Here is a 22,915-nt window from a genome sequence, read left to right on the forward strand (position 1 = left end):
CTGAAAATAAAGATTTAATGATAGTTTACACACTCAAATGGGTGGTATTTTATCTCAAGTGATTTTAAGAAGCTTGGCTTACAGAAGCTCTGCTACTCAGAGATAATAAAAAAAACCAAGAGAAATATTTAAATAGATTTTCTACTATTTTCTGTAGAATAGTTGCAAATGGCAACTTCGTCCATCTTGTAACAGATAACACCTAAGTCTGCAGTGCCTAATATTTTCTTCTGAGAACTTTTTTCATCCAAAAGCTTTTTGTGCACATATCATCTCTGTCAACTGGACAACTATGGAACTATGGACAACTTCTGGCAACTGGAGAAACTATGGCCTAGGATGTTGTTATAAAGTCATTTATGTCAGTTATAGGGAAGAGCCAGTAAAAAGTAGGTGAGGGGAGTCAACATTTCCACATCTGACGTGGCACATTTCTGATGTTTAAATTAGTACAGTAAAATTTAAAACTCTTTTTACAGACGAGTTTTAGAACACAACAGCATTATAAACCAGTTCATTTAACATGTAACTTACCAAACTTCGTATTAAATATCTCTTCTACTTGCTTTCTTAGCTTTGTGATCCTGACGTTCCAATCTTCTTTGACTGAAAACCAGAAACAGATGTATGTCAGAGTATTACCCAGTTCTAGATAAAGAGGTACATTCGAACACATTTTTTTTCAACACAAGAACTTGTAAACTATCAACACAATCATGTCTGAGCAGACGAGGCCCTACAATGAGTAATGATTATTAATGGCAGCTTAAATGATACACATAATTCCCTCTACATAATGGAAAACCTGTTTAAATGTAGTTACAAATTTCAAACATTGCCCCATGTGGGAGAACTTGTTCTTCAGAGCCTTTAGATGCAGGAAGGAATTATTCTAGTGGCTCTTACAAAGTTGGAATTAATTAATCATAGTGCATAAGAATTAACACTCTTTAGAACAGAAGATGAGGATGTAAAGAGTGCTTTGCTAAACATTTTGATTAGCATTAAAAAAATAATCTTCAATGTTGTTCTCTATTATAAATAAAAGTCAATTATAGGAGTGCTAGCCAGAGCAGACAATTTGCAGCTTAGGTGGAGAAGCAAGCAAAGGACACTAGCAGCAATAAAAAGCACTACTTTTCTGACAAACAGCATAAGTCATTACTTTTCATCATAACCCACAAAGAACAATTAACTGCTACTGAGCTAATACCATTCAGAGTTGTGGAAAGCATGCAGGAAGGAAACTATACGAAATTTTTTGTTTCCAAATAATATTTTTGACTAACAAATTTCCTGACCTTTCTTTATTTCTTATACTGTCAAGGCAAGATGCATTCATATTTTTTGCAATCTGGCCTACTTATTTGATAGATTTCACAGGTATTTAACACATGCACCTGTGTTTATGCACTTACGCACAGGTTGTAGTCTTACTGGCAAACTACACTGACTAATTTACTCAAAAAAAATTAAAATGTTGTTTGCAGACTATCTGTTGAGGGCACCGGATTATTACTTTGCAGCAGAACGATATTTTGGTTAAAAACGGTCTAGTATTCTTTAGCAACATAAAGTTTGCTAATATTCTTTAGCGACATAAAGTACTGCATCTGCAGTAACACAATCCTCAGCCTTTGCCTGGGAAAATGGTTTTCACTGGGCTCTAAGCCCAAGAGAACATTTGCTGCATTTACCTGTCTGACACCAAACCCTGCACCCTGGTAAGCTTTGTGGGCACTGATAATACCAGACTCACCTATAAGCTAGTGAAAAATATAACTAGTACAAAAAAGCAATGTTATTCTGAAGATTCAAACAGTCTGAGTTTTAAGAATCGTGGCCACTGCACATCAGTTCTTTCAGAAAGAGGATTTTATTAGCTGGTTTTTTTACTGCTATCATTGGCACCTGCCATTATTACTTCATTGTCAAATTGTCAGTTATATTGTCAGATTTGACAACAACTGGGGTTTTGGCAACAAAACAAACCAATCAACACTGCCTTTTCCTTCTGCTCCATACTGAACAGTCTTTTCTACTGAGCTACCCTCCTGCTGAATATGAGCCTTTTCCTAAAATCCAAACTAAATCCACAATACGTTGTGATGACATGACTACTGATTACATGATTATTAAATCATATTCTTTCCTTTTTTTTTTTTTTAACGCAGAGAGATCAACGCAATTATTTCCTGAAGCTGCAGTTCGTTTATCCAGCAAAATGTGTGTGGGGAAAAAACCTAGCAAGCCCTGAGGTTTGTGTTATTACTAGTAGCAGATTCATACTCTGGATTGTACACTTCTGTTGCAAGAAAGTATCAATACACCAATTCAGGGCATTCGATTGTCTCAGGAAATAAAAAACACTCTGGATTCTCTTCCAGTGTTAAAGGCATTTCATGCTTACAAGAAGTCATTACAATTCCTTACCAACAGAGGCCTGAAAAAAGCCCAACAAAGTCAGCTGTGAAATGCTAAGGGGCTCCAGAGCTTGGGTTCAGGCCAGGATAGTAACTCCAGTTCTCCTGGGCTGTGCAGGTCATCCATTCTGTTATTCAAAGACAGCTGGACTGCACCACAATCCAGAAAGCCATCCATGTTCATAATGATCAATTTATTCTTTTCAAACCTCAGGAAGAGCATGTCAGCACACTCATCACAGAAGGGTTCCTTCTTGAAAAATGTTGCATTGATCCAAATTTGTGTCCCCAGCAATCCCTTCCATTCCCACTTGGAGACAGCACCTGTCTTACCTGGGGTGTTCGACCTGGGTTGAATAACTTCAGTGGAAGTGAGAGTTAGCAGCTCCGGCCTGCAACCAGAAAGCAAATAATCTGCCCATTCTTGACATAAATTAAATGCCACTACTTATTATGACATGAATTGAAAAGTTTGGATTTTTCTATTATGTATTTCACACTTGAGAAAATGCTACAAAAATATTTTGGAAGACGTCTGGATTGCAAATACCCACTTAAAATGCAGAATATTTAATCTGCCTATTCAGTAACTAGAGACCGAATGCTTCATGACTTAATGAAACCAAGTGCTTGATTACACAAAGGGTGTTTGTTTGGCCTCTTTCTTAAAAAAACAAACATGCTTAGGCATTAAAACAAACACTTACCTTTTGATCACAAATTTTATTCTGTTGCTCATTTGAATTATTTTTTCAAGGCGAGGGATTCCATACCAGGAGGGACTCCTAAAGGGGATGTTCTCTGGCAGCCCTTCAACACAGAGGTCAGTAGGATGGGCCTCAAATTTCTGGTACGGAACAGCTTTAGGCTCAGTGCTCCCCAGGGCCTCGGCTGTTAGAGCAAAATACATCCAGTAACTGGACAGTTTGGCCATCAACCTTTACTAAAAGCTAGCTAAGCTACCAAATCTTCAGGCTGTTGCAATCGTCATCTTAGAACCTGGGACAATGCAGGATATCTAAACCCAACAGAGTCCAAGTATCAGCACATCAAGAATACAAAAATTTACCATATTATAGCATGTTGATATGGGCAGTCACAATGCTAGACTGAAGATTACTGGGTTCTTCACTGCGGCATAATACAGTGCTTTTATCCAAAGTTCTTAATCTATTATAGAGCATCACACAACATTTTATTCTAGCTCTTATGAAATTGACTATTTTTTTATATTGGAGAGAACATAAAAATTCACCCAGAAATGTTCTAATACTAATTTTAATGGTACTGCAAAGGATATAAATAAGTAAATGGTCGGTTTATTCACCATCAAAGGAAAAAAAATCCAAATAGGAAGGAACTGAGAGCAATTAGAAGAGCTGTACGTATAAGATTTAGAATTTTTTTTCAACTATGAATTTACCTTGTTGTATAACAGTAGATAAATACATTCTTTTTCACACAACTGCCAGGATTTTAAATATTTGAAAAAACTGATCAAAGGTCTCATTCATGTAGACGTTCAAAGGAAGTAATGAAAGCAACCTTTAAGAAATACAAAGCCATAAAAGAGAAGGAAATGATAATACTGTACTCACCAAACTTTTTACAGAAGAGTTGATCTACCATCTTTCTCAGTTTGGTGATTCTGGCATACCACTCCTCTTTCACTGTATTTGAGCGACAAAGAACAAAGACAACATTCCCTAATTATTTTGGTTGTATTTTCAGTTGTTCAGTTTATAGCAGGCATAACCATTCTGCGTTTTCAGGTAACCCAGAAAATACTATGCAGAAGAAGTATGGATTCAACTTGGAACTAGGCAAATGAATTATAATAAGTGAGGTAATATTAAAACTGTACAAGAGTCCATTGAACCACTGACATCGCTCCTGCTACAAAACACACACAGTGTATTGGCATGAAGAACTGCAATGCTTTCATCATCTGCCTTGAATCTGTAAATCCCATCTGGAGATGGGATTAGTTTTTTGCAAGTTTGATTTTCTAAGAAATTCTCTTGATATTCAGTGCAGTATTTGGTATGCATATGGGATGAAAACTTGCTTTCAAGGAATTTTCACTAAGCACTGACAACCACAAAGGAAGCTTTTACAGTAGGTGCACATATCAATTTGCTCCTTGCTGTATATTCGTGTTGAACTTCCAGCATCCATTTCTCCCCACTGTTTGTGGACAATACTTTTTGCATGGTGGTTAATAGCTACATCAGATGACTCTAGGGATTTTGTCATTCTCGAGTTGACAAGCAGCTTAGTTCCAACTCTCCAAAATGTTTTCTTGACACTACCTAATGCATGAGTTAAGTCATAATTTAGACACAGAACCCAACACGTGGCAGCTATGTAGATTAGCATATCCTTGTGAATAAAACAGGTTTAAATGCTGTTCTTCCATCATTTTATCACTTGAGTATCTTTGCTTATTGGCTGGTGCACACAAATCTTTGGTAGAGTTCATGAGACAAAGTTTTGCACCTGAAGACAGTCATAAGTTTGAGTTCTGCTCCTCCAGCAGAACAACAGAGCACAACGATGACGTTAGTGCCATCATATTTGGTAGCAGGAATAGTAACAGCTTTTGCTTCTGTTTTGTCATGTGTGCTCATCATTTGGGATTTTGATCGGTACCCCCTGCTCTGAACCCCTGGTAATGTGGTTAGCATAACTAACGCCATTTTGTAAGGCAAGCAGCCATTCTCTGTGACCGAGCAGGTCACGTATTCGTTCCCTTTCCCTTCATTCTCAGGCCCTGAAGGTCCTGTGAACCAAGCAGACAAACCAAACAGATTTCTACTTCCCCTCCCTACCGGCCTCAAGGTTCCTGGGCGCCAGGCCAATTAATCCCTTCCTCACTGGCCTTGAAGGTCCCAGGCACCCAGCCAGCCCGGTGGTGGTGCTGTCCCCAGCACAGAACAGGGAAGCGCAACAGCACACGGAGCACTGTCCATAAAATCAAGCAGTTATAAGTCCTAAGGGGGGAACTTGGACCGGAGCTGCTGCTGGACAGTGAGAACCGTGACCCCCCATGGCCAGGGACACCTCCACCATCCTCTGCTTCCTCCAAGGACTGAGTGACTCGTCGTCTTTTATATCATTTTTGACTCTAGATTATGATTGTTACATTGATACAGCGAGCCATGTATCAAGATCTGACCCGATCTGCAGAGAGTCTAGGTGATTAGAAACCATAGGTTAAGTTGTATTATAAATTCTGTATTACGCTACTTATAAATTGTGCTACATTGATTCTGCTTGTAGAAACCCTGTGCCATTCTAATCTTTAATTGTAACTATGATTTAGTGCTGTCATCATTCTGTCAAGGATCCTAAAAGAACCCGTCTGTCCCCTCAGTGCTGGGTGACAGGGATCAAAGCACATATCATACAAATCACTTTTTTCTTCTGAATATGTTTTTGCAACCAACAACTGGAAGTATTTGCAAGTATTTGCAACCAACAACTGGAAGCTTATCAGTCTTGAACAAGATACCGGACAGCTGCCACGCTGTGGGTTTAGTCAGCATGCACAAGCAACAATTTCTGCTGCATAACTGCATTGCACCAGGCTGGGCTATCTTCACAGGCACCTGCTCACACTTCTCTGGCCATTTCCTGAGCCAAACCATCGCTGCCTGACTGGTCTGTCTTGGAGCCAATATAACTCTTCTCAGGGCTTCGGGGCCGAGGCTATTTCATAAAACCTTCCTGACCAGCCTGTTTCCCACAGGAATGCAAATGCAAATCGTCTTTCTTCTGCCAGTCAAAATACAACTTCCGTACCCATCCCATTCCTCTCCTGCTGGGGACACAAGCTAGCAGGGGCTGTGGACAGAGCAGGACTTTGGCCATGGAGCCACAAGGCGCTACACAGCTCTCTCTCTGACATGGCAGCGGGCACGCGGAGCAGCAGAGGAGATGATGAGCAACTGGGAAAGAGGGAATCCAAACAGGGAGAAAAGAAAACCGAGGGAAAGGAGGCTCAGACAGCTGTTGTCTTCTGACCTGTGTTCCCTGAGATGTTATCAACAGCTTTCACAGACGTTCTCTTCTCTTCTCTCAGAAATAACGCAGAGGTCACACATGAATATACCATCATTACAAGTTAGTGAAGACAAGCAACATAAAGTGACTGTTCATAACACTGTGCCATAAAAATGGGTTACCACTAGTTTTCTTAGCTACAGGCGTTTTACAGGATATGTAATGTATCTGCTTCGCCTTCATAATCAGTATAACCACATTAAATATGACAAAAACAACAGAGAAAAGGGCTAATTTAAAACCCCACATAAGAGTACAGTTAAGTTTAAGGCTCAGTCATTAGCCTACCTACTATTTTTGTAGTTCAATTTGGTGCTCAAAGGAACAGGAGGTTATTAAGACTCAAGACACTAGGTTAACTTACACTGCAGGAAAAGTTTAATTCCTGCATGTTAAAGTGACACCCTTATGACATAATTTTTTTGCTTAATTTAGACCCTTAATGTTCACGTTAAGTACAGTCTTTGATACGCTTTACAACAGAAGACTATGAGTATATAATACAACATAATGATGCTGCAGTAGTGCAGATACTACCATTTATTTATATGCTTGCGTCCCTGTCTGAACTAAGAATTTCTCTGGTATTACTAAAAATTCACAATTCAACCAGGCTGAGGTAGCCAGTTAGCATTTTGGGGTTGGGACCAATCTGTTTGCTACCATTGGTTCAGGCATACAAGCTTTCAACACTTGGCTTAATTGGACAATTTAAAAAAACGCCCTGAAGCCATAGAGAGTAGAATACGACTGAAGAGAAAAACAAGTCCAGGAAAGTAATTTACCAAATAGTGTGCATGCAAAGGCACAATTCTTTCAAAAGTTGATTTTTTTCCTTACTAAACTTTTTTCTCACAACTAGAGGGGAAATGAGTTCATGGGTGCAATTGTAACAAAAGTCTGTTCTTGTAGTCTTGTTTTTACATGGTCATTTTTCATAGAATCGTTTAGGTTGGAAAAGACCCTGAAGATCATCAAGTCCAACCGTTAGCCTAGCACTGCCAAGTCCACCACTACACCATGTCCCTAAGCATCTACATCTACACGTCTCTTAAATACCTCCAGGGATGGTGACTCAACCACTTCCCTGGGCAGCCTGTTCCAAAGCCTGATAACCCTTTCAGTGAAGTAAAAATTTCCCAATATCCAGTCTAAACCTCCCCTGGCACAACTTGAGGCCATTTCCTCTCGTCCCATCACTTGTGACCTGGGAGAAGAGACCGACCCCCACCTCTCTACAGCCTCCTTTCAGGCAGTTGTAGAGAGCGATGAGGTCTCCCCTCAGCCTCCTTTTCCCCAGGCTAAACAACCCCAGGTCCCTCAGCCGCTCCCCATCAGCCTTGTGCTCCAGACCCTTCCCCAGCTTCGTTGCCCTTCTCTGGACACGCTCCAGCCCCTCAATGTCTCTCTTGGAGTGAGGGGCCCAACACTGAACACAGGATTCGAGGTGCGGCCTCACCAGTGCCAAGCACGGGGGAAAGGTAACATTTTTGTTACCTTTGGATGGGTGCTCAATGGAGACAAAACATGTAAGAGCATGCATCTGCTGATAAGTACTCCTGATGGCAAAAGTGGTTAGAATGCATTGTCTTTGCACTACCATGTGAAAATGGAGCCCCATCATCCGAGCAAGTCAGATTCTACGATAACAAATGTCACTATAACCAGTATGTTCATTACTGCATTTCAGTTAATCTAATTTTGGCAAATACCATATATAAGCAATTATTCCATGATACAGACAGTTCCCTACCCAGTAAACTCCATCAACTATGGAAACTACTGCCTTTTCTCTACATCTCAACAGACTAACACTTAGCTCATTGTTTTTTCTTCTGGCCAGCTGAATCAAATCAGTTGACAGAGTGTTAGTAACACTGGCTTGGAGAGCCAGTGGAAAACTGCTGTCACTTTGTAGCTAAAGAAAATTCAAAACAAGAGGAATTATTTGCAATGTGTTATTAATAAAAGCAAACAGTAGCCACCACTAAGACTGTCAAACAGGAAATCATACTGTACTTGTACCACTCGCACGTTTGAAGACCTACCTCCTGCAACTGGTTTGTCCAATGGTACATCTTCTTGTGTCGAATTCAAAAGCTCATGCCTAAAAGATTTAAGACACATGCTTCAACAGTGACATACATCTTGATAAATCAGAAGTTACAGCCTACAGTTACAGCCTCAAGTTACCACTGAAGGATCAGAAAAACAATAATAGGGGACATCATGATCCCTAACATTCAATTCCAATTAACACCGAAGTATTATAAGAGCTGGTTGGAACCTTACTGACAAAAACATTTTTCATGCCTAATACCCATATCTACCTGAGCCATAACATTTCAAGGTAACATACAGATTACATTTAAATTATCTCTGAAGTCTAAGATGCACTTCATCAGAAACAAAAATCCAAATAAAAAATTTAACCTTTAAAAATGAAAATCTCAAAGCAGACATTTGTTTCCCAAATACATCTAGTATTATCCATATTAGAGCAACAAAAAATTTAAAAATTCTGACTTCTCTCACAGAGCTGAACTGCATTTTGAGCTGCTCTGGTTACCACACATTACAAAAGTGATGAACAGCATAAATTAATTACTGTTAACAACTAAGACAAATTTGACAAGAGCAGGTGCCAGTATTGCATAAATATTAAAATCTATGCATAGTGTCTGATTTTAAGTGAGACAAAAGTTAGATCTACACTTCTTCCTCTTTTCTCGTTATCTGCAAGCATTAGGATGACAGAAACTGAACGTATACCTCTCAAATTTGAGAAACTAGCATCCGTGCTAAAGGCAGCATGCACAGAGGCATGGGCTGTCACTACCACCAATCCTGAGCCTCACCACTGCAATCAGCAGATTCTGATCCACTTCGAAAACTCTTGGATTAGGCCCTACACCACTGAACAATAGTAAAACATCAGCTGTTACGCACAGAAGTTTCATTTAAACTGTACATGCCCATCTGTGGTGTGAAACATCACATCTGTCTGAAGTGAAGCACCAAACTATAAAAGGTAAATATCCACCCACTACCAAAGCTGCCTATCAGTCTGCCACAGTGGTACCCGCAGTACTGGATCTCGAAGTGCTCTGCAGCCCTGAGATCCAGCACTCGGCATCCACAGATGCCGGCATCTCTCCCTGCACATGCTGAAATCAGGCTCGGTCCAGGCTCAGGTCCAATCCCACCTGCCTTTGCAGAAAGTAACATCAGGGTTCTTCTAGGAAAGACACCAAGGCAAGAAAGGAGAAAAAGAGAACGCAAGGAGCCCAGAACATCTCATGAGTCTCATGTCCTCACTTTACAGGTAGACAATACCCTGCCAGGCTAGCGATGGCAGGCAACTGAGCCCTCAGGCAGCTTCTATGTATATCTAAGGTGTCTCTTCATGTACACTATCTGACCTACCTCCAGACACACCAAGGACACGCATCCAACTAAATCACAGGAACCAGTAGCTATTTTGGCCTCATGCCTGCCCTTGGAGATGCTATATACAGATATGGCCATAGACACCTTGATACAGCATTCCAGCAAGAAAAAAATAAAAGCACAAGCTGAAATTTAGGCCAGGATCCTCAGATAGCATAAAATATCCCCAAGTCAATGGCTTTCAATATGTACTACAGCCACAAAGATTAAAATAGTACAAAGAGACTGCCCATGACAAGAAGTCCGTAATACTGAAGAGATCTGACCAGACCTCAACCACCACTGTGGTGCTCTGGTAAGCTGAATTTATCAGAGTGAACATCAACTAAAAATTACTCATCAGTACTGCAAAAGAATACGTCAGTAGAAATCAGTTTGGAAGTTCTTGAAGATAAAATGAAGCAGAGTGGAGCCAGCAGAAAACAATGAGTACGATAGGGACAAAAATGCAAAATCCCTTACTTTTTAATCACAAACCGGATCCGCTCCTTTGCTAGAAGTATCCTCTCAAGACGGGGAATGCCGTACGTGGATGGCCGCCTGAAGGGAATTCCTTCTGGCAGCCCTTCCACATATAAGTCTTCCACATGTGACTGGAAGAGTGGGTATGGGATAGACACTGGACCTTTTGCTTTTATAGCTTGAGCTTTAAGAAAAAAGGAGAACAAAAACATTAGACTAGTTTGTGGCTCTACTCAATTTATCTGTTTGATATCACTCTGAAAAACATTAAAATTAGCAGACAGACAATACCCCCCTCAGCATATTTAAACATGCAGGCATTCATATTGGGGGGGGATTGTTTTTGTTTTATAGCAAAATCACTCTAATTCACAGTAAACAAGCTGCAGACCTGCATACAGATGCAGATTTTCCTCTTTTCCCTTTACTCTGTAAACATTTAATAACAGAGACTGCACCTGTTACAGTGAAGTTTCACAGTATTTTGGTTTTGTTTAATAGCACATTTTCGAAGATGAAATTATCTAGACTTAATTATAAACCAAGCATGTTTCAGTTCATTAGTTCTGATTATTATTCTTTGTTACTACTATTGGGTTACGAGAGTCATCGATGCCTTGGAAGAGGGGCACACATACCTTCTTTTGAGTGAATTCCTAAAGCTTCGGTGTATTTAGAAATCCAAGGAATCACTAATGAAATAAACAATACACTTCTAACATGGTCGAAAAAAGCATGGCCTTACTAATGAAATCTTTGAAGCAAATGAAAAAGCAAATAACAGATTCACCCACAGCTGGAAAATAACCTCAATGTATTTCTTTAAGTTATGAGGTCATATCAATGCACCTAGCAGGCTGCCAAATACTGGAGAATGGCATGATGGTTTGCAAATACCAAGAGGGCTAATTGCTTTATACTCACAAGGGTACGTTAATTTTGTAGGCCATGCAACAAGAATTCTCTTTTACCATCTGACTGGTCTGCAAATAGTTTGGTACATTCTGTTGTTTTGCTATGGAAATTAGATGCAAAAAATTATTTGAGGAGAGAAAGGCCAAGCTAAGGCCAAATTAGAGTACAGCGATGTTGTGGCAGAGTTTCTGAAAGCAAAACTACTCAGGGCACCTTTTCAAGTAACGTAACGTGAAAGCGGCCAGTGGTTCAGACATCAATGTATACAAAATGCTCACATTAACTCACAAATTCTTAAAAGCAATAAAACCATTGAGGTTTTAAAGGCATTTGGGTAACATAGTCTTCCAATCACTTGGAATCAGAACAGCTCTAGGTATGTTTATCACAAAACAGGGAAGCTTTGAAAATACTGTATGTATCTTTGTCTTATATTCTGATGAGAACTGAGTATCAGAATTTTAGAAAACTGTGAGAAGTACTGTGTTTCAACTAGACTTGGTTTCAACTGCCAAATACAAGATGGCCAAAACTGGAGACAGAGAATAGATACGTACAGAGAGGGACACGAACCTGAAGATGACTCTTAGCAAATAGACTAAAGAAACGCTATTCAAACCTGTGTCAAAGGAGCTGCAGAACAATCATCAAAAGAGCTGATGTGTATCACACCAGTCCTTCATTAAAGTAGATTTTTATTGCAGTCATATACCTCTTCCAAGAAATTTAAAAAATTATTCTCAGCCCTGGAGGCTGTTGTGGCAAGTGGTGAAAAGCATAACAAATCCAGCAGACAAGCCTCAGATGGAAATGAGCATTTCCACAGTCAGCCGCAGGACAAAAGATCAAGAACATCACTAAAATCTAGATCACTACACAGCAAGTGTAAGAGTTCAAGTAAGAACACCTTCAGAGTAACAAAAATCCTGTTTGTTTGAATAAGTAACTAACAGCAGGTAAGTTTTTAGAAGTGAGAGTCTTTATTTCTCTTAAATCAGCAAATGTTCTAGCAAATACTCTTCAGACAGCCTTAGAACACGATCAGCATCGCAGTCTGCAGTGAGGCTTCTTAGATTTGGAACCTTACACATTTTTGCATAGAAATCCTATTGAATATAGGTTTAATTTTTATAAATGGGTCTGTATTTGTCAGCCACTATCTTGTATTTACACTACAAAAAGTAATCCCACTTAGTTTACATCTAAACACAAAAATAAATATATTTTCAGACATGTCAGTTGTAATGGATGACAATGACTGACATTGCTAAAACACTTTGAAGCTCCAGAAGCCAACAAATCTGAGGAGCATTCTGGGAATTCTGACATCCATAACTCATTTCAGTAAATGGGAAATCGCATGCCCATACACATAGAAAGAACTAGAATCTGATATGGAATTGGATTGTGAATCAATGAAATGTTGTCATCCACAGGGAAAAAGGGGATAATTTAATACCATCTGGCCTGGTATGGCAAGTCAGGAATAGCTCTGTATTCAACAGACTCCACAGTAGATTTTTAGGCTGGCTATGTGCAAACACCAAAACCAAAATTACAGCAATTCACCACGAATGATGTTCCTTTCTAGAGCAATTCAAACACTGTGAATCAGATTCTGAACTGTTTTTACTTGGTGTGAATTGCTTTCAGTGGGCTGTTTAAATGTCAGATGATAGTCACACCCAAAACATGTAATAACTCCAAATCACAAGGCCCATTCTGAAAGCACTTCCACTTTTCACGGCAGAGGAGCACCACCATTTATTCTGAAATTTTTGCTGATGCTGTTTTAGTCTGTGATATGTGGGCACAAAATATATTTAAGTGCAGCATCTGGAGATAAATTCCAAAGTCTAACACGTGTGCTTCTTTTTCTCGCCAAGAACCATTAACACATGATTGTTGCTTCACTGCAAATCAATCATAATCAGAAAGGAACAATCAATCAGTGGTAACCTCTCCCCAGAGCCATTTCACTTAAGGACTCAGTGTAATTACAGAAAAAAGGCCAGCTCTCTAAGTGTGGGTGCCCAAGACATGAGCACACTGGAGCTCCAGGAAACTGAGCACAACTGAAAAATAAAATCAAGTTTCGCACTTAGGTGCCAAACACAGGCACCCAATTTTGAAATTACTCTGCTCATCAAAAAAGCTACTTTCCCCAGTTTTAAGTCTTCTAATAATATTCAACCCTTTGGTGCTGTCAGTACTGGTGTGCTCCTGAGCCAACAACAAGATGCATGCCAAAGAGCTGTGATTTACGGTGTCAAAGGACTAGAGGCAATTGTTTGGAAAGGAGTGTAACACATACCGTATTTTTTTTCAAACAGCTCTTCAACTTGCTTTCTCAAGTCTGTAATTCGCGCATTCCATTTCTCTGCAAAGAAAAGAGGGGAGGACATATCAGACTACAAACGAAACTGAGAATCTCTTGTAAAATCTATGTTACCACTAACTGAAATATGCAGTGTGCTTTTACTGCTCACTTGCATACAGGTACCTGTGGAGTACGGTATAGGCTATACCTTAAAATATACGGATACATTCAGAAAGAAAAAGGATAGAATAAAATGTTTAAGATTACCTCCAAAACTTGTGCAGATGTTAAATCAAGTTTAAAAAAAAACATAAACCAGGCTAAAGTAACTTCCAAAAATGGTTTCTCTTTGACAGCTCAGTCAGCAGCTCTCACTACCATCAGGGGCAAAGTCAGTTTGCAGCCGCTGTTGATAGTTATCTAAATCCAGGTGCTGAAAAGTTTAATTAGTGAAGCTTGATAAAGCTTACAGCGAGTACATGAAGTTGTTTTGGCACAAATCTGTACAGCTGTCTGGGTCAGAAGGCATCATGCCATCCTCTACCTTAATCCAGTATTTCTCCAAGTCCTGATGTTGCAAAACATCCTGATAAATCCTATTTCTGAAAGAAGATACAGGTTGCAAGACAGAAGTTATCCAAATCCAATCATGCGTTCCATGGAGAGCTGGATTAAACGGCAGAATTTTAACATCTAATTCTCTGCCTGTGACAGAGCGCTTTTTCACAGCTTTTTATACTATCTCAAAGCTTTTAGGAAAATGCCACAACTCTCTTGTAGATGGTACCAGATGCTGGCTGGCCTTTATGAACGAGTTAATAAGCAAGTGTACTTGCAGTTTATCTCTTACACTAAAGACTTGAACGTAGTAACTGCAGAGGTCAAAAAATGAGGCCATTCGAGCTCTTACACTGCCAGTTGTCAAAAAATTTTTATATCAGACAAGAGAGAGGATTGAATTTTGAGTCTGTATCGAAAGGGTTTTAAATATTCATTCTCAGACCAATGTATACAACTTTGGTGGCTGTTTTTAAGCTTATAGTTTTTAGATGTAATTTCATGGATATCAAGAGAACAGCATGCTTCAGATGTGGGCAAGAGTAAGGCCTTGTGTAGAGGGGAAAGGGTGTTTTGGCACACTGCCTCTCATCCAGACATAAACTCTTCATTCTAGTGACCTGGCACATCACCTACATCAATTAATCTGTTTATATTTTGAAATAATGTCCTTGTGGATAAATCTATATAATTGCTTCTGCCACCCTTTGTACTGCTATCCTGTAGTACACAACTTCTTAGCTGATAAACATGTCTTGAGTTCAATGTCTTCTATTCCCATGTCACTTCAACCTTGCAATATTTCCCTCTAACTTCAGATGTATAGCCAGATGAAGCTCTTTCTGATTCCAGCACAACCACCAACTGCATTTTTTGTTGACCCAGAGAACAATGGATTAACAGCAGCTTTGCTAGTAAGAGTCAGCAAAATACAAGTCAGAATTTACTGGCTTAAAGGGGAAATTCTGCTTTACTCAACAGAGCTGGTGAACACACATGGATGGTCCTGGGACAAGGGTTTTGAAAGGCACCTGTGTGACTCCAGACTGTAACTCAGGGGAAAGCGTCACAGAGTTGAGATCCCTTCAGTTCATCAAGCTCTGAGGCAGACTCAGCAAAACAACCTCCTCTAAAACTCAGGCTGGTTTTCATCAGAGGGAGAACAGTCATAAAGAATGTCATACCATATTACAAAGCAACCATGTAAAAGTGTACAAATAATACTGCTTTGAATATTGGTTGTTGCTGCAATTTTAGGAGAAGCTGCTCCCACCCAGCCTGGTGTCCCTCTGCTTGTTAGCATGCTCACAAGAGCATTCCTACAGGGGCCATTAAGATGTCAAGGGTTCATTTTTCTCAGTTACCAAACCCCGCAATCACTGGCCAAATATTCCATGTGGATATTTTCAAGCAACTACTTCCATGCCCCTCTCCCTCCAATGGAAACACTATAGGGATTAATAATCAAGTACACCACAAACAGGAGAGTTTACTGGGAATGGTGGATACACGGAGAATAGGAAATTGAAAAAAAATAATCATAAACTGGCTCACATTTTGATCAGCACACTGTTTCTTAGCTACTTTTGTATTTTATTAGTAAATTGCCAAGGTAGGCCACAGACACAAAATTCAGAGAGGTTATCAGGTAACTGGCATTATTTTTAATCAGGTTGTCAACATTATTAACCCCTTGGATTCAGACCAATTACTGTAAAAACATTATTTTGTCACACACCTCGTGCTTGTGTAGCAAAGTTGAAGACGTATCACAAAGCTAAGCTGATACTCTGATTTGGTAATTACTCTGCAAAGCAGTTTAGTTTTCCTGTAGGCACCAAGATAAGTGGTGGTTTCCCTCTATTCCTATATATACACCTTCTGATACATGGGAAACACCATGCCCACTAAATAAAAATCCTGAAAACTTCCCCAACCTGTCCACAGTTTCTTCAATTGACCCCATTCTCTGCTCCAGCTAACATCCACTATAGTAGGGGCAACCTGCACAGTGCACACAAAATGATGCTCAGGTACTAAGCACATTCCTATTCCCATCAACATGTCACACAGTACTCTGTGGGGAAATAAAACGGAAAACACACAGCAAGTCTAAGCACGCTGCAAGCTGGCAAAACCTGTGTTCAACAGCGTGTCAAAACGGGGAAAAACTATACACACTTTCCATCACTGTCATAGCGAGACAACAGCTAAGGGGACTTTCTTCCCACTAAAATGGTATGACACAACTGCAAGACACAACTTGAAGCTTCTGAGCTTTTGATAAAATCTCTAAGAAAGCAAAAAAAAAGTTGTGGAAGGCGATTTTTACTGACAATGTCAGTTTCTTTCAGCAAAGATATTTTTAACCTTAAATAGTTGGTTCAGAAATATTTTTGAAATCCAACCTCCCTTCCCAAAGATGATCAATTTCTATCAAGCATTTTACCAGACACTTTTCGTTCCTCCCCCTGGTTACAATAATTTTGTTTTCCACTTTGTTTTCCTGTTTCCATGAAACTAAGAGCACAGCACATTATTCATCCTGTTTCTCAGGCCGCTTGGGGTACCTGATGTCTGACTCAGGAAGTCTCTCCAACTCACAGCTATCAAACATCTGGATCTCATCAGTGTTATGTAAAAGACTGAAAGTCCTTATCAGATGAGCCAGATTTCTCTCTCAAGCATCTATACCTCCTTTCCAGTCTTCTGAGTACATGTGCCTTTGTCGTTCTGCAGCTATTCATGATAGAATTTAACACTTCCTTTCTCCTGTCCAATTATCTAGTATTAGACTCCATTAGACAAAGGTGCAAACAGCAGTACTGCAACCACCAACAGTCACTCTTTTTTTCATTACAGTAAATGAAGTCTATTTCTCCAAAGCTTCTCACATCATTTTGTGTTTTAACCAGACCTTGCAACACCATAGAGAAATAGCACTTTCTGTAGGTGAACCCCAAAAGTGAATATGAGGGGCAATAACCTCAATACAATTTAGGAAGCCCAGGAATAAAGATCTCTGAATAACCCGTGAGCTGCAAAACACTAACCTAACTGCACGGCAGGTGGTTAAGAGCAAAGTTTCCTTGAGAACAGCCCAGAGAGATAATCTACCAAGCCAAGTCAGAAGCAACAGTGAGCAGGTAAGCTGTGAGATGTTCTTTAACTGATGTTTCAACATTGCAAGCTCAGCTCAAACTTTTATCATCCTAATATTCTATTACCTTTGCTCTCCATGTCTAATCAACCTCACTGTTTGTTCCTTTCAAATACTGCTGGCCTGCCAAGCTTAGATGCTGTTTTCTACTAAGGGAATATAATTCTAGCACAAGCTTCTGCAGTTATTAACTGCTTAATCTTCTCTACTGATGCGGCCATTATGTTCTCCTGACCCAATCAAAACTAACTAATGCTACATGTGGAACTATCTATTAGTATTAATGATCTTTTGAGAATAGAGCTCTCAACAATGTTTTATTAATTTTCGCTGAAATTAGCACGAAATAACATTTCATGCAAAACAGATGTCAGAAGAGGTTCCATGGGGATTTTTCAAGTGACCTCAAATCCCAGCATTCCTAATAAACATCTCAAACACTGTGCCAAAGGACATATTCCTGACTGCACAGAACCTTATACAAGTACACAGATTCATGGGATATCTGCCCAGAAACCAAACCAAGACAAGAAATAAAGGAGAGGTATGAGGCTGCAACAAATCACATGAGAAGTATCTTTAACCAGAATAACTACAGTGTGTGGATCCATGTCTGCAGTGAGAACTCTACATAAGGTATCATGAAAGAATGCTACCAAAAAGACCCCAAGTTTTTGTGTGTCCACAGGGACGCTACACGGCATAACAGAGTCATTTGGTTACCTTCCCAAACGTGGCTCCCCTCAGCACATCTTCATTGTTCACAGCACGAATCAAGGAAGACCAGCTAGACAGGCTCCCGACCTCTGGTTTGCCATAACTCAGTGCACTAGTAAATTCAGTCTTATCTTCTTGTCCAAGAAATCAGCTGACAAAAATCTAGACTTATTTTTATTTTGTTAAATTACTTGCAGTGTCTATTTAGATGGTCACTTTGAATAATGAGAAACAGCAGAGGTAGCCTATGATGATGACTATATTGCTGCAATACATGTACAAAGAGCCCTGGGCTGCTAAATGAATACTCGCACTGGTGTGTCTCACTCCTGCAGTGTGAAACTGTCTGATACCTTTTTATAAAACAGAGAGACAAAATAATTTTTAATTTGTATCTTACCAAAATTGAACTCTCTCACTTTTCTTCTCCCGGTATTGGCAGCTTCATTAGCTGACTCGGTGTTCTTCGGTCTCTTGTTAGGGGGCAAGTAGTCATCATCATCTTAAAGAAACATAAAAATACCACTGCTTTAATGTCCAGAGAACTCGTGCGCCACGTTGGAACTGCTTTGAATTTCAAAGCTCTAATGCAAGTATTGAACTGTGCTTTATCAGGGCATCAAATTTTGCAACACATTACTTGTGTGAGTAACTTTAGAAAGCTACTGGCCTGCGTAGGAACGATTTGTGTAAGAGAGCCAGCACAAGGCATAAGATAGCAAAAACCAAAGCTTCTTCGTACTTCCTAAGGAAAACAGTATTGTGTTCTGAAACACAACTGGACATCTCATGCTCATAAAATGACCACACAACAGCAAAAGAAATCAGGAAATAAATTGTGCAGACACAGACTACATTTTTTATCTAATCGGAAGTATCCTTCCGTTAATAAGTCTTGAAACATAGTACCTAAGTTTTATCTTGAAGTGCTCAAAGGGGCTAAAACCGGTTTCAAACCAATATAAAACCGATGGACGTAACTGAAATTCATTTAAGAGGTCAGCCCTACCTCAAACACACACAAACAGACAGAGGGGGAAAACTGCAAACCCCAGGTATTTTTCAGTGAGCTGCTACTTAGCCAGTCACTTCCCAATCCAAAACACTACCTTCCCTACCAATTAATGAGTTTTTAAGACTGTGCAATTACCAATACCTGCAACCTTAGAGAAAAGAAATGGTTAAAGCAAAGAAATTAATTAATCGTACAGAATAGCATCTGCCCAGGTCACCAAGGGCATAGTTTACTTAGGAAGAATAATATTACATATTGACTTCTCTTGCACCTATGCAGTTGTATTATATTCTGTTAGAGCAAGCCTTTTCAGAGCATTTTTACTTTTGCGGTAAAGGCCTTTACATAGACACAGAACTTAATGACTCTTCTCTTATTACCTTTTCTGTTGAGGTAATGTAAAAATTATTTTACTGCTGGATTATAAAAAGGTGAAAGTAATGCCAGAAGTGTCAACTTTGTCCGAAAATGCATTGCCTAATTTCTAAATTGCTGATTTGGTGGTCTTAATCTTACCCATTCCAGAAGTAAGCATTGCAAAAGCCAATTTCAGAAGTGTTTTAAAGCAGTTACAGGACATGTAATTCACAAATACGAGAAATAAAGCTGACTTCCAACCAACATCCTAGCATGAAAACAACATGGACACTGGTTAGTAGCTTTAGTGCCATTTAGATAAGAAAGGGAGGTGGGAAGTATAAAGGTTTTTATCTCATATTTATCGATATTAGACAAATAAATTGAAGCTTCACTTACACCACCTGTAACACATCCTTTCTGTTATGGTACCATTCTTCCCAGAAGCTACTGTTAACTAGAAATTTTATGTAACTACAGTGTGCTTATAAAACAGCGTGTTCTTCAGAATGGATGTTGCAAAATCTTTTTAAAATCTAAATTAATGGCTGTTAAATAATGGGTATTCTTCATTACCAATGCTTGAAAAATACGTGAAAGATTCAAGTCTCTGTCCTGCATTATTTCAAAACCAGCCCAGTAAGTCCAATATGCTTCGGTATATTGTGGTTTTATGAAACTTCTGGATTAGATATGTTTACCAAGCACTGCACAATCCAAACTGCAGTCAACACTGGCACATAATCCTATTTATTCAGTGCCAAGTTTTACAATGCCAATGCAGGCACTGTAGAACATTTTTTGGACATAAAAATGCCCGAGAGACTGAAATCAATGAACTGGAGAACTAACCTTCGATGGTGACCTCAACCTCAGGATCCTCACTTGTTTCTGAAGGGGCATGCTGGGAGGAATCTGAAGGGGACAAAACAGGACTGCTGAACGACGGACACAGAAGAGATTTTTAACCAAACACTCCGTGATTTTGTATTTAAACTAACACTTGTCAAAGAAGCCCCCTGGCTCACTGAAAACATTCTGCATTCACAGCGTGCAACAAAAACAGAAGCAAAGATATTTTACCATAAGCCTTTAAGCAATTCTAAGCAAGGGTAAGGAGGTGGAGATTATACTTGCTAAATTGCGTGGGCAGCAGTGCAGAGTTGGTGTTAATGACAGCAGGAAATTCCTTATTCTTAGCTTAATAGGATTAACACAATCATAAATATTTCTCCCTTTGTTATCAAGGATTACTGAAAATATAAACAAAGGCTGTGTGCCCCTACAGATGATATATTTCTTTACCATTTACACAGACTCATAGCTGTTGCACTATAATCATTTCCATAACAGGCTGCAAGGCCAACAGTGAAAAATGAGAGGGAAATTCATAATCACAATGCTTTCGTTGGGGCAGTCTGCACCAACATAATAAGTAGGATTAGGCCTATCAATACTCGGTGGGAGAAAGATCAATTTGCATTTAACTGCAGTAAAGTTTAAAAAAGTGAAGCTAATTATATTGGAAACTATTTCAAAACTAAGTAGCAGTGTATGAAGGAATATATTATAATTATCCTGGTAGAGTAATGCTGTGCTTGTGCATTTTGAAGAGTATCTTCCTTCAGATCTCTGTAAGCTGGAAGTATGATATAACTTTGGGAGCAAGTCTGAAGGAATCTCCGTTTCAAAGGCTCTTCACATGATGTCGTGTATAGTAGAGATTCAGCAGTATCTATTGAGACACCTTAACCGGAGTATATTCGAACTATGTCAAATATATCATCTAGGTCATGGAAAACATAGTGTGATGTTTTCATCTAATTCAGAGTGAGTGCTGGGTAGATAACTAGCAAATGCAAAGCACAACAAAAGGAAAGAATTAGGAGGTAATGGTCTTTTAGTAGACATGAACATAAAGTGTGGTCCTAAAAATAACTATCCCATCAACCGATCACTTAGAACCTTTTTTGAGAGCATCAGAAAAGTTAAAAAAAAAAAAAAAAAAAAAGAAATACAATTTTTGGAAATTTAAGAACAGCCACAAAGACTGGCAAATGGTCCATCTAGTCCTGTACCAAATCCCTGAGAAATAGTCATAATTAAGAGAAACATGCAAAAATGTCAAAACAGATGGTAACAAAGTTCTGGAAGAAAACTCCCAGATGGGACATTTCTTCTTAAGTCATATTAAACCAACTCGTTTAAACACTGAAGTAAAGTCTTTTTAACAAAGTATTATCATCACTAGGTATTTTTTGATCTTGGGTAAATACACACAGCTCCTAAGCAGCAGCCTTCTTCACAGTTCTAAATGCTGTCATTCACTGGCACTGTCTCCAGTTTCTGAAAGGTGATTTCATTCAGTTTAAAACAATTTCTTCTGATGCACATAACCTTCACTTTCTGATTGCTGGATTTCAACCACACCATGCTCCCCACTCATCCAATCTCACTAAGGCCTCTGACACCTTTACCAGCTACAGCTAATCTGGGGGATTCCAGGCACAAGTCAATTTTGCCACTTCCTTTTTCACCATCTTCTCAAGGTTACTGACAAGTAACAACAAAACAGTGAAAACCCCCAGTGATAGACACCAAAAGATACATTTGTACATCCCTCTGATGTTTTTCTTTGCAGAAAACCGTCATTTCTGCAAATCTTCTGTATCACAGGCTGTAGCTTTCAGACAAACTTTCAGAAGAACTTTAAATGCCTATTATATGTATTTCTTTAATAATATTATATGTATTTCTTTAATAATAGTTAGAAGGATATACACCAAAGACTTCATAAAAACCAAACATTGTCATCAATTGTTCTGACTCATTTTTGTGAGGATCAGCAATAATTTTATTTTACAGAATCCAGACAAGACTGCCTACGCTGTATACCTGTTTAAACAACAAATGAAATTTAAGTTATTAGACTGTTACCTGCAATTTTTAATCACTGCCTATAGGCCTTTTCATAAATACTAACCTTCACGAACAACAGGTTTATTCTATTCAGCAAAACCAGGGTGCGACTTTCAGCATATCTCTTACAGAAACTTGTAAAGGAGAAGGCATGTGTAACAAAACCATATTCTGACACAAAGGGCCACACTCAGCATCTGTAGCTATAAAATTCTACGCAGTCAAAACCAAAGCAAAGTCAGAGTCTCGGTCATTTTGTATCACACGTCCCTTTCCCCAGGCTACCTCTTCACAGTCAGGCATAAAGCTCACAGCATTATGCTTAGGAACACAAAGCACCTAGATTATTTCTTCTCAAATAAGTAGAGTTAATAGCGCAGTCAGCAAGAGCAAAGAACTTTATTCTCCTTTACCAAGAGAAATGCTTTTAAATTTCATGTAATGGCACCCTTAACTATGGTGATATTTACCTTCAAAGCAAAACTAATGGGATTTGCAAGAATGAGTATTGCTGCTAGCATAACTTGGCCTTAACATCCAAAAAATACTCACGA

General features: G+C 39.1%; 1 protein-coding gene across 15 annotated transcripts in view; it reads right to left on the reverse strand.

Moving 5' to 3' along the window:
• The window catches only part of GTF2I (general transcription factor IIi), an 80,845-nt gene that overhangs the window by 17,542 nt on the left and 40,388 nt on the right, over positions 1–22,915 (reverse strand). For all 15 annotated transcript variants that reach the window (XM_072882587.1, XM_072882589.1, XM_072882590.1 and 12 more), the window contains 9 exons: positions 20,295–20,357; positions 18,471–18,572; positions 13,630–13,695; positions 10,401–10,584; positions 8,537–8,595; positions 4,022–4,093; positions 3,131–3,314; positions 2,757–2,815; positions 535–606 (listed from right to left, as the gene is read on the reverse strand). In XM_072882587.1, the coding sequence (XP_072738688.1) occupies positions 535–606; positions 2,757–2,815; positions 3,131–3,314; positions 4,022–4,093; positions 8,537–8,595; positions 10,401–10,584; positions 13,630–13,695; positions 18,471–18,572; positions 20,295–20,357 (861 nt within the window). The remainder of the gene's footprint in view (positions 1–534; positions 607–2,756; positions 2,816–3,130; positions 3,315–4,021; positions 4,094–8,536; positions 8,596–10,400; positions 10,585–13,629; positions 13,696–18,470; positions 18,573–20,294; positions 20,358–22,915) is intronic.

The sequence above is a fragment of the Ciconia boyciana genome, chromosome 17 (genome assembly GCF_034638445.1).
Source record: "Ciconia boyciana chromosome 17, ASM3463844v1, whole genome shotgun sequence".
NCBI classification, from domain to species: domain Eukaryota; kingdom Metazoa; phylum Chordata; class Aves; order Ciconiiformes; family Ciconiidae; genus Ciconia; species Ciconia boyciana.